Here is a 17,269-nt window from a genome sequence, read left to right as displayed (position 1 = left end):
GTCTCAGGTGAGTCCCAGGGGTGCCCCGTGCAGCTGTGCACCCAGAGTTGGCACAGGAATGGGGCACACGGGGCTGCTATGGGGCGGCAGATTTGTGGCAGTCACGCTGCTACCTCCATGGAAGCGCTGCTCGCTTGGACCCACGGTCGATATCCCCCCTGGCTGCGCTCTATCCATCCCATCCCCTCCACGGGGACATGCATGTGAGGTTTCACCACCACCCCCCTGCCCCATCCCCTGCAGGGATCCCACAGAAAGGCGCACAGGAGCCCACAGCCGCTGGAAGTGCTTTAGTGTCAGCTCCTACCCGACCCACACAGTCCTGGGAAGGGGGGAGTGGGGGAGGGAGGGGGGAAAAAACCCTCACCCATAGCTGTGGGGGCTGTTGGGGTTCATGGGGGATGAGTCCTGGCGGCCTGGGCGGCCCATCAGCTGCCATAGGCGGTGGCTGAGGTTCTGCACCTGACACGTGCCCAGCACGCAGCTCACCCGCAGCGGCTGAGCGTGGTGCAGCCGAGCCCCGATGTGACGCCGGCCCCGCTGCCCCAGGGGGTGTCGGTGTCTGTGCTTTGGGGACAGCTTGGGGCCGTGCCATAGGGCCAGTTGGGGATGAGGGATGATGAGCTGTCTGAGCAGGTTGGATTGTAGCCCTGGAGGGGGTTCCCCACGGGGCGATAGTGGGTGCCGGTGGGGTACGCGCAGAATGGCTGGGGGGAATCTCCGATCTGATGGTTCCCTGCAAGAAAATGGCATGGGGTCAGTGAGATGGGGTCAGTGAGATGGGGTGGGCCGCAGAGCATTGTATCCCACACTCCCATGCATGTGCCCCAGAGTCCCCTCCTCCCCACACCTAGCTGCTCTCTGCCCGTGACCACGTCCCTGGCTCAGCTCTCGCCCTTCTGCCCCCCCCCCCCCCCAAAGCACTTGTCCATCCTCTGCCCTGATCCTGCACTGGTTCACTGCCCCCGGGAATCTGCAGAGGGTGGTGTGGGTGGGGGGGGAGTTGTGCACGGGGGGCACTGGGCAGAGAGCCATCCCTAGAACATGTCACCTGCCCCCCCACCCACATCAGAGACAGCACCTCCCAGCAGGTATGGACACGGACACATCCATGGGCATGGGGTGACCCCACACATACAGACACGTTCCTCCTTCACCCACCCATGAAGGCACCGTAACCCCTGACCCACACCACACACCTACGTGCCGCAGCGCGTGCAGCCACGCACGCACACCATCACCCCCCACACACAGCTACACGCGTGTCCAGGCATGTGCACACCACCTGACACACGCGTGTCCCACGCCATCCTCACGCCCCACACCCGTACACAATGCGCACGGACAGGAGGTGCCCCATACACACCCATGGTGTCTCTGTGCGTGTGCAGCCCTCGGTACCCCTCAGCCCTTCCCACTCAGGCTCAGCTCCCCATTCCCCATCCCCTGTCTCCCATCCCCCACATCTCCATTCCATCCCAGCCCTGTTCCCCATCCCCTAGTTCCATTCCCCATCTCTCTGTCCTCCCCCCATCTCATCCCCTGGTCCCATTCCCCATCCTCCATTCCCCATGTCTGATTCTCATCCCTATCCCAATTCCCCATCTCTAATTCCACCCCATTCCTCAGCCCCGTTCCCCATCCCCTATCTCCCATTCCCCGTATCCTCATTCCTATCCCCATTCCACCCCATTCCCTGGTTTCATCTGCTATCTCCCATTTAACTCCAACCCCACTCCCTGGTCCCATTCCCCATATTCCCATCCCTATCCCCATTCCATCCCATCTCTGTCCCCATCCCCCAACATATTTCCTATTCCCCATCTCCCATATCTACATCCCTATTCCCATTTCCCATATCTGATTTTCACCCCATCACAATTCCACATCACCCCACCTCCCATTCCACCCCTGTTCCCCATTCCCCATCTCCCATACTCCATATCCCCATCCCGCCTTATTCTCTGGTCCCATCTCTTACCTCCTATTCCCCATATCTGATTCTCATCCCTATCCCAATTCTCCATCCCCCAATTCCACACCATCCCCTGGTCCCATTCCCCATCCCCTATCTTCCAATTTCCTATATCCCCATCCCATCCCCATCTCCGTTCCCCATTCCCTGTCTCCATCCCCTCTCCCATTCCACCCAATCCCCATCCCCCATCTCTACCCCCATTCCCCATCAAATACTTCCTTCTCTCCATCTCCCATTCCCCCCTATTTCCCATTCCCCATATCTCCATTCCTGTTCCAGTTCTCCATCCCATCCCCTGCCTCCCACTCCCTAGATCCCCATCCCATCCCTGTCCCCATTCCCCATCCCACCCCATCCCTGTATCCCCACCCCTATTCCCATTCCCCACCCTAGCCCTATGTTCTGTTCCCCCATCCCCATCTCCCCCATTTCCCCACCCCACTCCGGGGCTCCCACAGCACTTTGGGACCACCACAAAAGGATCGGTAAGAGTCCCCCCAGTCTCCCCTCCACGGACCCCCGGAGCTGCCCCCCTCCGCGGGATGCGGGGCGATGCTGGATCGCCTCACCTGTGCTTGGGAGAGCGGCCATGGGGCAGGGCTCGGCCGTGGGGCAGCTGCAGAGCGCACAGAGCGAGGGTGATGCAACCCAGCGCTGCTCTCATGGCGTGGCCGGGGCGGCTGCTGCGGGGAGAGGAGAGCGGCTGAGGGCCGGGCAGGGCTCGGATGGGCGCAGATGGGCACGGCTCTGCTTAGCGCAAAGACCACGAAGCGGCTCCGGGGGTCCCAGCGTCGAAGCTACGCCGATAGCAGCGCTGTTCCCCCGGTGCCCACCCTGCCCCGTGCCCGGGGCCACCCGTACCTGCCTGCGGGGCGGCCCGGTCCCGGTGTCGGCTCCGCACGGAGCCGCTCTCTCTGCGTGTTGCCGCTCCCCGCCCGGCCCAGGTTAAATATCGCCGGGCGGGAGGAGCAGCGGGAGGAGCCACGGGGAACGGGGCGGCACGGTTCGGCTCGGCTCCTCGGGATTTGGCACGGCTCGGCTCGGCTCGGCTCCGCTCCTCGGGATTTGGCACGGCTCGGCCGGGAACGGGGTCGGATCCGTTCCTAACCCGGACCTGTGCCCCCTGCCCAGGATGGAGCATAGCGATGCCACGTTCTGGAGGAGCTGTGCTGAGCTGTGACGTGTTCATCTGAGCCCCAGCGAGCCGTGCCATGCCGAGCTATGCCAAATTGAGCCGTGCCAAGCTGAGCCATGCCGTGTAAAGTCGTGGCAAGCTCGGAGAGCTGCGCCCAGCCGTGCTGTGCCAAGCAGTGCCAAAGCGTGCCTATCCGAGCCACGTCATGGTGGGGATGGGATGGGGGGTCCCTGTGCCAGGCTCCTGGTGGGGGGCTCCCCATGGCATCCCGTGTGCCCCCCATCTCAGCCCCAGAGTGCCGGGAGGTAGAGGTGACTGCATGAGCCTGGACGGGACAGCAGGTCTTTGGCCATTTTCGGCTAATTAACTTCTGTTTAATCGAAAAGGGGGCGGGGTGAGAGGGCAGCCCTGCCCACCCTCTCCCTCCTTTTCCACTCAGGGTGAGTGGGGGAATGAGGATGAGATAGGATGGGGATGGAGATGGGGATGAGGAGGGGGTGAGATGGAATAGGATGAGGATGGGGGTGGGGATTAGGATGGGGATAGGGATGCTGATGGGAATAGGATGGGGAGAGGGTGGAGATGAAATAGAATGTGGATGATGACTGGGATGAACATGGGAAGAGGGTGGGGCTGGAATGGGGAGGAGGAGGGGATGGGATAGGATGGGGGTGGGGATTGGGGTGAGATGGATGGGATGGAGATGGGGATGAAGATAGAGGTGAGGACGGGATGGGATTGGGTAGGGGTTGGAGACGGGGCAGCATGGTGTTATGGCAGGCAGGTAGCAATGGACACAGGAGTGGGCAGCACTCAGCCTGACACTGCTGGAGGAATCCATGCGTCGGGTGGGAGAGCACTAAAACACTGCACTGGAGCAGTGTCAGTCACCACCAGGTGAGTTAAGGGGAAAAATTGAGGATAAGGGGAAAATGTGTCCCCAGCATCCTTGGTATACCGTGTCCATACATCCCCAGTATTCCCAGTGCCACCAGTGTTCCCAGCATTCTCAGTGTTCTAACTGTTTCCCCAGCATCTCCAGTTGTCTCCAATATCCTCCTAATGACCCCAATGTCCTCAGCGTCCCCAGCACCTTTGGTATTCCCAGCACCCCAGTGGGTCACAGGGATGTGGCCCCACCCCAGTGGGACACAGGGACACAGGAATGTGGGGACACAGAGGTGTAGGGACATCACAGAGACATAGGGGCACAAGGATGCAGTGACACAGGAACATGGGGACTTGGGGATGTTGGGACACCAGGATGCAGGGATGTAGGGACATGGGGATATGAGGACACAGGGATGTAGGGGCATCACATAGACATAGGGACACAGGGATGCAGTGACATGGGAACGTGGGGACATAGGGACACCTGTGGGGACATGGTATGTGGTACCCTGCCTGGGACATCCCTGAGTTGTGGCACCATCACCAGTCCTGCAGGGTCCTGAAATACAACCCAGGGGTGCTCTCAGCGCAAAGCTCCTCCCCACACCCCTACGTGTCCCATAACCGTATCTCCAGCACTTAATCATGGGATGGTGGGATGATAGAATCATCGTGGCAACACGGAATGATGGGATGCTGGGATGATGGATTATCCCAAGCCGGAAAGGATCCAGATCACAGCTCCAACACCCCAAAATCCCCTCCCTCCATCCGGGACCGCCTGTTGGGACCGCACCCAAGGAGCGCCCTCCGCGTCCAAAGCCACGCCCCCTTCCCTGAAGCCACACCCGGTTCGTCAAACCACGCCCATTTCCCCATCAACAAACCGCGCCCACTCCGCCACACGCCACGCCCTCCACTCAGCGAAAAGCCACGCCCATCTCCCCTTAACCCCGCCTACTCCATTCCCCCAATGGCGGTGCCGTGGCCACGCCCATCTCCGCAGGTTCTGCGCAGGCGCAGTGCGAGCGGGCCGGGCCGGGCAGCGCGCGGGGCCAAGATGGCGGCGGCGGGGGCGGCGCGCGGGCGGGCGGGCAGAGCGGCGGCGGCGGCGGACGGGCGGTGAGCGCGGCCCTCCCCGCGCGACCCGGCCCGGCCCGGCCCGCCGCCATGGCCCGCCTCGCCGACTACTTCGTGCTGGTGGGCTACGACGCGGAGAAGCGCGGTGAGCGGGGCGGAGGGGCGCAGGCCGCGCCCCACAGACGTGGCGGGGAGGGCCGAAGGGTTGGAGCTGAGGGGCGGCGGGGAGCGTGAGGGAAGCGGGGCCTTCCTCAGTGAGGGGCGGGAGGGGCTCCGGGTGAAGGGTTTGGGCACGGGGCTGCGGGGAGGGGCTGCGGAGGCCCGGGGGGAGATCGCAGCCTATGGGCTGCCGAGGGGGAGCGGGGCTGCGGCCTGGAAGCTCCTGAGCCCGGCCTGCCCTGACCCCGATCCCTGCCTGACCCCGGCCCTGACCCCGGCCTGCCCTTACCCGTGGGGGCGGATCGCCGTGACTGCGCTGGGGGGCACAGCTGCAGCACTGCGCCCAGTGCGGGGCTCCTCAGTTCCAAGCGGGCTGGAGAGAGCCCGGCTGAAGGTGCAGAGATGGTGGGGGCTTGGAGCAGCTTCTGATGGGGGCAGGTTGAGAGCACCAGGGCAAGTGCAGAGTGCTGAGCCTGGGGAGGAATGGCAGCATGCATTGGTGCAGATTGGGGCTGAGCTGCTGGGAAGGAGCTCTGTGGAGGAGGACCTGGGGGGTCCTGGAGGACAGCAGTTGACCACTGGTTGACCAGCAGTTAACCAGCAGTTTTCCAGTGGTTGACTGTGAGTCAGCAGTGTGACCTGGTGGCCCAAAAAGCCAATGGGACCCTGGGGTGCATTGCATAGAGCGCAGCCAGCAGGGCAGGGAGGTGCTCCTGCCCTCTGCTCTACATTGGGGAGGGCACAGCTGCAGCACTGTGCCCAGTGTGGGCTCCTCAGATCCAGGCAAACTGGGAACTGCTGGAGAGAGCCCAGCTGAGGGTGCAGAGATGGTGGTGGCTTGGAGCACCTCCTGATGGAGACAGGAGCGGTGGGGGCTGTACATGTGAAGGAGTGAAGGCTGAGGGGAGTCTGAGCAATGCTGGTGGATATCTGAAGGGTTGGGGTCAGGAGGAGGGGGCTGGGCTGTGTTTGGTGGTGCCCAGCACCAGGACAAGGAGCAGCGGGCACAGACTGGAGCCCAGGGAGTTGTGTGTGAGTGTGAGGAAGAGCTCTGTGCTGTGATGGTGGCAGAGCCCTGGCACAGCTGCCCAGAGAGGTGGGGGAGTCTCCTGTGCAGAGATCCAAACCTGCCGGGATGCTCTGTGTGCAGCTGCATGGGGGATTGCATGGGGGAGCTGGACAGAGGTCCCTTCCAGCCCCTCCAGTTCTGAGGTTCTGTTACATGAATGCTGGCGTTTGTGGTGCTCAGTGCTGTCATGCTGTGGGATCCAGCTGCTAGTTTCAGTCCTGCAGTCCCAACAAACTGTGTAAGTAGCAGGAGCTCTGGGTGCACTGCGTGGTGCTGCTCCTCAGGGCTGCTGGACCCAGAGCAGAGCATCAGGAAAGGCCTTGGGCTGCAGAGCACAGTCCAGGAGCCACAGTGTTCTCTGAATGATGTTGCGGTGAATTTTGTTATCTCCTCAGTTCTCTCAGTGCTGCAGCCCTGGTGAGGATCCAAGAAGCGTGGCCCTGGTGCCCTCAGGCTGTTCCCATGCTGCAGGTGGGATCCACGCTGAACTCTATCAATTGGGGCACAGCTGCTCAGTTTCTGGTTCCTTTACGTGTTGTCTCTGAGCATGTTGGATGTTAGGAAACATTTCCTCCGGGAAAAAGAGGTCACGTGCTGGAAGTGGGGGGGTCCCCATTCCTGGAGATGTGGCACGTAGGGACATGGTGGGATGTGGTTGAACTTGATAGAGGTCTTTTTCAACCTGAATGATTCCGTCCTGCACTGTGTTGGTCCTGCCCTGGGATCACAGTTCATGCAGACAGCAGTGGCTATCGGTGACCCTGTGGGACAGTCCTGAAGTGTCCTCTCCTCACCTATCCTGTCCTTGCCCCACATTCTGCACACCCAGAAGAGAGAGAGAAATGTCATGAATCTTCATGGCATCATTCAGGACGTGTCTGCAGAAGGTGCTTTGTGGTGAAGGCATTAACGTTGGTGGGACGTTACAAAGGAGACCTCACAATGAATGAGCTCTGTTCTGCTGGCTTCAAGGTTTGTGTTTGAAGTTGGAAATTTCATCTGTAGGGCACAGAACTGCACAGTGCTCACTTGTGTTATGTCAGTTTGGATCTTGGCACAGCACACAGCCCTGACCCTGGAGATCTTCAGTGGGTTTTGGTGCTGTAAAAGCTGGCTGGAGCTGTCCTGGTAAAAGGCTGCAAACCAGAGTTGCGGGTTCTGTGCTATTAGCACGGAGCAATCAGGCTCTGGTCAGTTTTTAATTAGTGCTGCAGAGCCGCTAGCGCAGCGGGGTTGGAGGTGCACGGGTCTGTGGGGTGTTTGTGTGCTGGCGACAGACTGACTGACAGACAGACAGACTGACTGACTGACAGCTGAACGTGGCAAAGCTGAGGAGCTGCTGCTGCAGAGCCTCCCTGAGCATCCATCTGCTGCAGAATGCCCTCCCGTGTCTCTGTGAGCAGCAATCTGACATTGGGGGTCAATCTGACAGCGTTTCCTTCCCACTGGATTTCCTGCACCCCATCCCTGAAGGCAGCTTTTAGATAAGGCTGGGAGGAAGGGCACGCTGCTCCCCTCTGCCTGTGACTAATTGCTGTACAGGTTGGGTCGGTCTCAGGGCTGCACCTCCCCGCCCCACACAACACAAAGCTCCCGGGAGGGAGCTGCCCTCGAGCCCCCCAGGCAGGGCTGGGAATGGGTTCTGCCCATGCCCACCTCCGTATGCTGTGGGGCTGGGGGGATGCCAGGAACCCAGCAGCTCTGTGCCATCACAGAAACTGAAAGCATGCGGAGCTGCTGCCAGGCCATAGAGGGGCAGGAAAGGAAATGGGGTGTGTGGGAGCCCTATGGGGAGTATGGGGTTCTGTGTGGAGCTGATACCCAGCTCCCTATGGGCATTCATCCCATAGAGTCATGATGGCTCATGGTATTCTGACAGTAGTTGAGTTGAGGTCTCTTGGTGCTTGTGGTTCTCTCTGTGCAGACCAATGGCTGCTGTCTGCCTGCTGTAGCTGGGGGGGAGCTCCTATGTTCCCAATGGTCTGTGTGGGTCTGGGGAGGAGCAGTGCAGGTTGTGTCCAGCATTGGGTTTCTGTACGGAGCATAGGGTGAGGCCTGGCCCCACACTGGGTGAAGTTGGTAAAGGATTTGCCACGGGGTGGCTGTGGGGCTGCTGCGGGGCTGCTGCTATTGCAGGACAGCTGCTGGCAGTGGGATCTCAGTGTGTGCGGCCCAGCCAAGTGAGTCATCATTTGACTCAGACACAGCGGCCGTTCCACGCGCGTGGAAGCCCCATCCATTGAACCACCTCCAGTGGTTGCTAACAGCGCGTGGCTGCATTTGGCACATCCACGTTTGGGGAGAGGATGGCTTTGTGTGCGTGCAGTGCTGCCCGTCTGACTGCAGCACCTCTGGAGCAGGCTGAGGGCTGTGCAGCCTGCAGGAGGGAAGGCTGAGAGGGGTCTGAGCAGTGCTGATGGATATTTGAAGGGTGAGGGTGGGGAGGATGGGGCTGTTGGGTGGTGCACGGTGCCAGGACTGCAGAACCAGCACTATTTTATGGTTGTGTGCCCACCAGGGCCGGGCTGGTGCTGTCTGCTGCCTTCCACGTGTGTCACGGTTTCGGCAGAGTGGGTGAACGTGAGGAGGAAGCATCAATTTGAAACATATGCTGCAACCAAATTCCTTCACTGTTAGTAATATTTTGTTTGCTGCCAGTGAGAATTTTGGAAATGTTTTGTTTTTTTTTTTTTTTTTTTTGAAATTTCTCTCACTTTTAGTTTGCATTTTTCACAGTTGAGGAGGAATCTGCAGATTTGGTTCCCGGCGAGCTTTGTTTCCCAGTTTGCAGCCTTGTGATGCTGGCTGGGAGAAGCAGCTGCAGTTTCATCGATGCTGGAAGCAAACAAACACAAACAAAGGAGGCTCAGCCTGCATCTGGGACGTGCCCTGGTGGTGCTGGTGGTCATAATAGGAAGGGGTGCAATTGTGAGGGGTATGGAGCACATCTGACCTCATTCTCCCCTTACAGGAGCGTGTCCCTCAGGCCTGCAGTGTGGGCATCCTACCAGCTCTGCATGCAGAGGGCTGGCTGAGGTCTGCATGCAGGGACTGCTGACCCCACAGAGCAAAGACCCTCTCCTTGCACCAATCCCAATCCCCTCTTGTTTGGGAGCAGCCACATGTCAGCTTGCAGGAAACAACCCTTGAGTTTGTCAGCTGCCGGTGCCTCGTGTCTGAGATTGGGTCAGAGAAGCACATTGCTTTTATCCCTTTTTTTTTTTTTTTTTTTTCTTCAGGATGCAGCAGGGACTTTTTGGGGGAAGAAAATGGAGCATCTCAGTTTGTTAGATGCATCTGTGCTGTGGGTAGCTGTAGGAAGTGGAGCAGAAAACAAGCTGGGCTTCCCGCCCCTCATCACTGCGTCACCTTCCTGCTGATGGCCCAGATAAGCGCTCTTGGTGTGCAGAGGATGCCCTGCCCCAACATGGGCAGCTCTGAGCTCGGTACCCAGCACGAGGTATCCAAGGAAGACCTCTGGGATCATGAGGTTTTCTAAATTGGGAGGGATTCATAAGGATCACTGAGTCCAACTCCAGCCCACCCCCACTGTGCCTGCTGACTGTGTCCCCAAGTGCCACATTTCCATGGTCCTCTTCCATGGATGGGAGTCCCCCACTGCCCTGGGCAGCCTCTGCCAGTGCCTGGCTGCTCTTCAAGAGAAGAAATTGTTCTTGATATTCAATCTTTAAAAGGTGGGAGAAGATTTCTGGCATTCTTAATGTCCTGACCTAATGCTGCTTGCTTTGATTCTCATTTAGATGCGTGCAGCCAAACATCTAATGTTTGAAGAATGGAGATGAGTGTCTGTTAGTTGAAACCACGTGAAGTAAACTGCGTGCAGGACCTGGTCAGGGCTTTGGGTACATGCTAGAACCAGGCTGGGCAGCACTTTCCTTGGGGTTAGGACACATTAGCAGGCCCTGAAGTGTGAGCACATCCTGCAAGTGCGTGCACCATGTGCCACTGCAGGACAGTGGTGTGTCCCCTGTGGGCACAGCTGTGCCCATTGGTGCTGCTTGGCTCAGTGGGTGCTCAGCTGCTGGGGTTGGCTGTAGGGCTGTTGGAGCAGGACCTGAGGAGGACGCAGGGATGGTCGGAGGCTGCAGCTCTGTGTGGGGAAGGGCTGAGAGAGGTGTGCAGACTGCAGAAGGGCTGGCTGCAGGGAGATCTCGCTGCAGCCTTCAGTGCCTGAAGGGGCTGATGTACAGGAGGAGAGGGGCTCTGTACACAGGCAGAGAGAGATGGGACACAGAGGACTGGCTTTAAACCAAAAGAGGGGAGATTGAGGTCAGATGTGGGGGAAACCCAGAGGCGGTGCAGCCCTGGCACTGCTGCCCACAGCTGTGGATGCTCCATCCCTGGAGGCCATGCATGGGGCCCCAGGTAGCCTGAGCTGGGGGCACCCAACCTGTAGAGGTGGTGGGGCTGAGGGATCCTTTCCAACCCAACCATTGTATGGATTCCGTGATTTTTAAGGACCCTTCCAACTCAGCCCTTTAAGGTCCTTCTCAACTATTCTGTGCTTCCATGAGTCTGTGAACCTCACCAGGGCGAGCAGGAGCCCTAGAAAGGCAGCATCTCACCAAGTGCATGAGTGTCTCCTCCTCAAGCTTGGCCGTTCCCCATCCTGCCCACGCAGCGCCGTGGCTCCGTCGTTCCCCACAGCTCTGTCATCACCCACGGCTCCATCCATCACCACAGAGGGATGGGAAGAGAGGGCACAGCTGCGGGCAGCAGGCTGACACTCACCCACAGACACAGCATCTCTGTTTGGAGCCGAGCTGGAGCACAATCATTCGCTTCAGCTCCTCCTGGAGTTGCAGCAGAAGGGGTATCAGCGTGGGGTTGTGTCATCAGATTGATTTAGAAGCACGTGGAGCTGTGCATCGTGAGACATGCATGGGGTGGAAATGCTGTGTTTGGTGATGCTGGACTTTGTCAGGCTGCCTCGTAGGGTTCCTGCACAGAGCCAGGTGATTAGGAAGGAGAGATAAGCTGCTGGGTGAGCGCAGCGTGAACTTAGCAGAGCTGTTTAGGAAGGAGGTCAGGCAGCAGCGTAGTGCACTGAGGATGGGCTGCTCCACTTTGCTTCCAAACAAACAGAGTGAGCCACTTGGGAAGGGAAATACTGTTTTATGTGGAAAATACCCAGGGGTTGGCCGTGAGACAGGGAGCTCACTGCCCCACGGTGACCCAGGTGTGTGGGTCAAGGAGACAGGGACTGCTTTGCTGCATAGAGCAGCACCCGTCGGAGCCCAGCACAGACAGCCCAGTGACACGGGGGCTGTGTGGGCACTTTGTATACTTTGCAGGTTAGCTGTGGCCTCTGTGTGACAGCTCCTGGTAGTTACATCGGTCTGAGATCTCAAATGGGATGAACAAAACTTGGCCACGTTCCTCGGGAGCTGCGGTGCGGCTGGTGATGTGCTTGAAGCACGGATTAGCGAGCGGCACGGGTGTGATAACAGAGTCTGCCCCGGGCTCTGTGCATGCAGCAGCCTTGATTTTTTTTCCCCTAAAAGGCTCCAAGTGATCCCACAACCTTCGTGCAGCTGCATGGATACAAAGACAGGGTCTGGAGCATCTTGACTTTGAACTTCTTGACTTCATGGTGGCGGAGCTGCCCGGAGAGGTGGGGGTGTCTCCTTATGTGCAGAGATCCAAACCTGCCGGGATGCTCTGTGTGCAGCTGCTGCAGAGAGCTACTGGGGGAGCTGCACAGGTCCCTTCCAGCCCCCACAGCTCGGGATTCTTTTACCTTTGGCAGTGCCCCGTGGGGATTTCTGCTTTGGGGAATCGTTCATCTTGTTCTTCCCCTGTGGCTTCAGGCTCACCGAGTTCCTCTCAGTTCCTCTGCTCCATGTTTGTGCTTTTTATTCTCTTTATTTAGACAGTTTTTCAGCTGTTGGAAGGTTTCTTTGCTTGTTCTGCGTGGTCATCTGCGTCCTCACAGTTTTAACTTCACTGTCATCTCTTACATCCCCATATTTGTTCTCTAAGTGCTGGTGACTGAGGTCACTTGAACAGCCCTCAGCACACAGAAGAAGGAAGCTGATGCGTTTCTCTTGCCTTCGGGTTTTGTTGGCCACTTACTTCATAGAACTGCCTTCCCAAAATGTTAAACCTCTGGGAAATTTCTCTCACTGAGGATGTCATCACGAATACGTTGGATGGTTTTTGAAACAGTGATGTGCATACTTGAGGTTTGTCTTGTGCTTTAGTTTGGTGTCTCATCAGAACGAGGTGTTCCAGGGAAGGGCTCGAGCTGTGGCTGCATGTGGCAGAGTCCAGAGTCAGGAAATTCCGTGGGATGGGAGGGTCCTTAGAGGTCATGGAACCATAGAATGGTTGGGTTGGAAGGGCCCCTTCAGCCCCATAGACTGGGAGCCCCCCCAGCTCAGGCTGTCCAGGGTCTCATCCATGGCCTTGGGAACCTCCAAGATGGGGCACCCACAGCTCTGGGCAGCAGCACGAGGGCTGCATCACCTCTGGGTGAAGGATTTCCCCACACCTGACCCTATTTTTCCCCTCTTCCAGTTTAAAGCCATTCCCCCTGTGTCCCACTGCTCTCTGCCTACATACAGAGCTGCTCTCCTGTGTATCTCCTGTCTCCCCGCAGCCTCCAGCCCCAAACCTGTGCCAGGCCGGCAGGAGAACAGATGGAATAAACCCCAGAGAACAGAATTTTGGCAGCTGAGTGCTGTGACACTGCTTCAGAGCATGCAGCCATCACCTTGCTCACAAGCACAAAGATGAGGCTATGCAGATCACATAGAATCCACGCAAAACCTTTGCAGGACTCAGCAAGCCAGGGTCACAGCCTCTGCTTCTTGGTGGTCATGGCCTTTTTCAAATAGGTTTTTGCCCAGTTTTTGTTGTGTTTTTTTTTTTTTTTTTTTTTTTTTTGCAGCCACGTTTTCTCAAAGGCCCTTCAGAAGTATCTGTGTGTCCTTTCCCCTGAACAGGAGGGATCTTGCTGTGTTGGGGCAGCAGGAAGGCGTGTGCCCATCGCTGCTGCAGTGCACTTACGGAGTTGACATTGGTTCCTGACCTCATCCTCCTCCTTTATTCTTCTCTGTCTTCACTCTGCGTCCAGAGGAGGGTCACAAAAAGAGACTGAGAGCTGAGCTGCTGGAAAGGAGCTCTGCAGAGAAGGAGCTGGGGGTCTTAGTGGCCAACAGCCTGACTACAAACCAGCAGTGTGCCCTGGTGCCAGTGAGATCCTGGGATGCATCGCTGTGTTGTGGCCATCGGGGTGGGAAAGGTCCTCCCCTCTGCTCTGCCCCAGGAGGGCACAGCTGGAGCACAGGCTCTGATTCATCTCCAGAGGTCTGTTCCAACCCCTCCAGATCTGGGTGTCCCTCATTCTGTGATAATCCAGCTCTTGTGAAGCAGCAGCCTGGATGGTTTGGGGATATGTGCTCAGAGGAATGTGGCACAAAGCAGCTGCCCTAGGAAACAGCTCACGGTCAGAGCCTGGGCTCTGATCTGTGCCAGCACAGTGAGCTTATGGTGCTTGGAGCAGTGGGATGAGCACAGCGCTGGGGTCAGGGCTGCATGCACAGCTTTGGGATTTGCAGAGCTTCCAGATGGAGTGGCTGCTGCGAGTCCATGTAAATCCTGGGATTTGTTGTTGTTTTCTTGGTGCTGTGCTCAGCAGCCCCTTACCAAGCGCTCGGTGCCAGCATGCCATGCAGTCCCAGGGCAGGAGCTGGCCTTCGTGGGGCTTGGGGTGCTGCTGTTCTGCCCCTGCCATGGTTGTATCCTCCCCAGACTGCAAAATAACCTCATGGAGAGTCTCCAGAATGGTTCTTCACAGCCCTGGTCCCTGCTGCTCAGCAGCTGTGAGCTGACAAAGCTCATTGTCAGAGCTGGCTTGGCACGGCTGCGGGTGGCTGCAGCGCTGTATCGGTGGGGGATCCTCTCCTAAACACAGCCCTGCTGAGGGGCATAGGGCTGCAGGTGGGATTGCACTGGGGCAGGGGGTGGGTCGGGGGTTCTGAACCAATCCCCAGCCTCTGAAGGGCTTTGGAGCAGCAGCAGGCAGATCTTGGACTGCGCTCGGCAGCAGGAAGCAGTCTTGTTATGCAGCCCCTAAATTATAAGCTTGTACTTCTCACTGGGGAGCATCACATGCTGGGACCATACGGAGGTGAGCTCAGGAGCCTCTCCTGGTCCAACCCAGGATGTGCTCCAAAGCTCTTTGCTTTTGGGCTTCTGGGAGGGCAGAGGGTTCAGCGTGGCATCCTCGTTACCAGGCATGTGCTCGTGGTTCTCTGTTTGGTAAGGAGCAGAGCAGGTTTCGGTCTGAGCATTTTGCACTGTCGTGGCTTCCTGTGGGTTGTACCAGCTTCTCCTGCTCCAGCACAGAGCTTTCACAAGCAAAAGGGATGCTTCTGAACAAGCATCTCTCCTGTGAGGAGGCAATTAGTGAGCTGAGCTGTTGTACTTCAGGGAACTCAAACAAGCTGGGGGTGGTGGCATTGCATTCTTCTAATGGGTGCTACAGAGCCCCAGAGCTCGTAGGTGCACTGCACCTGCACGCTCCTCTCTGCTGCACTGACCAGGCTCCTCGTGCTGCTAACCCACATCATGCTCCTGGTATTGTTTGCTATTGTCACCCTTCAAAAAAAAAAACCAAGCACGTGGGTTGAAGAGGAGTGAACAGGAAGCTGGGGTTTTCTGCACAGCACGTCTGCTTTTCAGCTCTCTTCCCTTATATAGAGGCAGCCCCTGCGTACCTGGGTGGGGTGGGAGGGGATGTGAGCAGTGCTGGGACTGCTGGGGGTGAACCAGAATGGTTGGGTTGGAAGGGACCTTATAGATCATAGAGTGATTGGGTTGGAAGGGACCTTATAGATCACAGAGCCATAGAATGGTTGGGTTGGAAGAGATGTTGTAGATCACAGAGCCATAGTGTGGTTGGGTTGGAAGAGACCTTATAGATCACAGAGCCATAGAATGGTTGGGTTGGAAGAGACTTTGTAGAACAAAGAGCCATAGAGGGGTTGGGTTGGAAGGGACCTTATGAATCACAGAGCCATAAAATGATTGGAATCCAAAGATCCTTACAGAGCATAGAACCACAGAATGGTTGGGCTGGATGGAATCTTGAAGATCACAGAGCTATCGAGTGGTTGAGTTAGATTTAGAGAATCCTAACAAACTGTAGAATCACAGCATGGCTTGAGTCGGAAGGGACCTCCCAGCCTCACCCCTGCTGTGGGTTGGGTGCCCCCCACCTCCTTAAGGCCCCATCCATGGCCTCAGGCACCTCCAGGGTTGGGAAAACTCCCTGTTCTCTGCCCTCCTGCAGGGTGGGCTTTTCCTTGCTGCCTCCAGCCCTTATGGATACGGCTGAAGAGACGTTGCTGCACACAACAGCCTTCAGGCACATCAGAGGAAGAGGCTGAAGCCTGCTCTATATATTCCCTGGTCAGAGGTGTTTCTGCCTGAAGGCAGCTCAGGACAGGGCAGGTGTGTGTGGTCCAGGAGCTGCTCTCCCTTTGCTCTTCCTCTGCTCCTATTGGAGGCAAATTTGGGTTGGATTTTGGTCGTGTTTTCTCTTTCCCCATGTTGTAACTCCTAAGTGAATTCATATTTCCTCTATAGTTGGAAGCTCAGCTCCTGGAGGTGTGACTTTCTTTACAAAAGGCCAAAATGCCTGAAAATAAAAATGAAGGTTTTGAATTTGTTGCAAGCTAACTCTCTGTCGCCTTTCCTGGAACCATCTGGGGGACAATTCTTTTTTTCTCCTTTTGGGATAGATTGTGAAATCTGCAGTCTGGCAAGAGAGAGTTAGTAACTGCTTATTGCTTCTGTGTATTGCAGACCACCCTGTGAGGCAAGCCAGGGTTTGCCACAATCCAGGTGTTTTGCATTGAATTTCCTCTGTGTTTTGGGGCATTGGGTCCAGTGGAGCATCCTCAGGACCCTTCTTATGGATGCTTCCAACCCATGGCTCTGTGATCTTTAAGGACCATTCCAGCCTGTGGTAATTTGGTCCCTAAACCTCTGTGCAGGGTTTATGGTCACAGATGGGATCTCCTTGAGCAACTCTGCTCCAGGCTCAGCAGCCCCAGCTCCCAGCCTCTCCTCCAGCAGAGCTGCTTCAGGTCCTGCAGCACTTTGGTGGCTCCTGTTGAACTCTCCATTGTGTAAAATCTTGGCCCTGGTTCCTTCAACCATCAGCAGTGATTTCAGGCTATCAGCAGGCAGCTTTTACTCTTTAAGACGTCTCAGAGGTCTCTTATGCTTTTCTGACTTTCCTCACTCCCCAAAATCAGTTCCAAACTATCTAACGACTCCGTTTGGTTCTGTGAGAAGATGTAGGTATGGTGACGGGGAAAGCTCGGGCCACTTGGAAGCTTTCCAGCCATTCTCTGAGATCTAGGATGCAATTTCATAGAATCGTAGAATGGTTGGGTTGGAAGGGTCCTTGAAGATCCCAGAACCATAGAATGGCCTGGGTTTGGTTGGAAGGGTCCTTGAAGTTCCCAGAACCATGGAATGGCTTGGGCTGGGTTGGAAGGGTCCTTGAAGAGCATGGAACCATAGAATGGCTTGGGTTGGGTTGGAAGGGTCCTTGAAGTGCACAGAACTATAAAATGACTTGGGTTGGGTTGGAAGGGGCCTTGAAGATCCCAGAACCATAGAATGGCTTTGGTTGGGTTGGAAGGGGCCTTGAAGTGCACAGAACTATAAAATGACTTGGGTTGGGTTGGAAGGGGCCTTGAAGATCCCAGAACCATAGAATGGCTTTGGTTGGGTTGGAAGGGTCCTTGAAGTGCATAGAACTATAAAATGACTTGGCTTACCCTCCAGCTAAAGGATTTCCCCCCACATCTGACCCCAGTCCCCCCTCTTTCAGTTTAAACCCATTCCCCCTTGTCCTGATAGGGACCTTTCAGGGATTAGAAACCCAGAGAGGAGATCCCAGCTCTGTAGGCGTGGG

At 56.9% G+C, this 17,269-nt stretch overlaps 2 protein-coding genes across 11 annotated transcripts in view; one reads left to right on the top strand and one right to left on the bottom strand.

Annotated features, from left to right (window-relative positions):
- Positions 1–260: 260 nt before the first annotated feature.
- ADM2 (adrenomedullin 2) lies at positions 261–3,096 on the bottom strand. 3 transcript variants are annotated; one of them, XM_085240781.1, is made up of 3 exons: positions 2,840–3,096; positions 2,548–2,658; positions 261–736 (listed from the first exon to the last, which is right to left on the bottom strand). In XM_085240781.1, exons 2-3 carry the CDS (start codon positions 2,640–2,642, stop codon positions 364–366), a joined length of 468 nt encoding a protein of 155 aa, XP_085096907.1. In that variant the 5' UTR covers positions 2,643–2,658; positions 2,840–3,096; the 3' UTR covers positions 261–363. The 3 variants fall into 3 exon arrangements, with proteins under 3 accessions (XP_085096907.1, XP_085096961.1, XP_085096853.1); XM_085240835.1 differs by having other exon boundaries at positions 2,548–2,661; positions 2,844–3,096; XM_085240727.1 differs by having other exon boundaries at positions 263–736; positions 2,548–2,661; positions 2,840–3,084.
- Positions 3,097–5,026: 1,930 nt separating this feature from the next.
- Positions 5,027–17,269, top strand: part of SBF1 (SET binding factor 1) — a 60,042-nt gene continuing 47,799 nt past the window's right edge. For 7 of the 8 annotated variants that reach the window (XM_085239922.1, XM_085240218.1, XM_085240352.1 and 4 more), the window contains exon 1: positions 5,037–5,229. In XM_085239922.1, coding sequence (XP_085096048.1) covers positions 5,175–5,229 — 55 coding nt within the window. In that variant the 5' untranslated portion in view covers positions 5,037–5,174. Of the gene's footprint in view, positions 5,230–17,269 lie in introns of all 8 variants that reach the window. The other variant, XM_085240287.1, reaches the window with a different exon arrangement.

This window comes from Meleagris gallopavo, chromosome 1 (assembly GCF_905368555.1).
Source record: "Meleagris gallopavo chromosome 1, MGAL_WU_HG_1.1, whole genome shotgun sequence".
In the NCBI taxonomy this organism is placed as follows: Eukaryota; Metazoa; Chordata; class Aves; order Galliformes; family Phasianidae; genus Meleagris; species Meleagris gallopavo.
Note: the sequence above shows the minus strand (reverse complement) of the source record. Positions and strands in the feature narration are given on the sequence as shown.

Bases quoted from the DNA above. Each gene is read 5' to 3' on its own strand.
- ADM2 (XM_085240781.1), bottom strand. From the start codon at position 2,642: ATGAGAGCAGCGCTGGGTTGCATCACCCTCGCTCTGTGCGCTCTGCAG. The intron at 737-2,547 runs GTGAGGCGATCC...ATTTTCTTGCAG, and splicing joins GGCCGCTCTCCCAAGCACAG to GGAACCATCAGATCGGAGAT.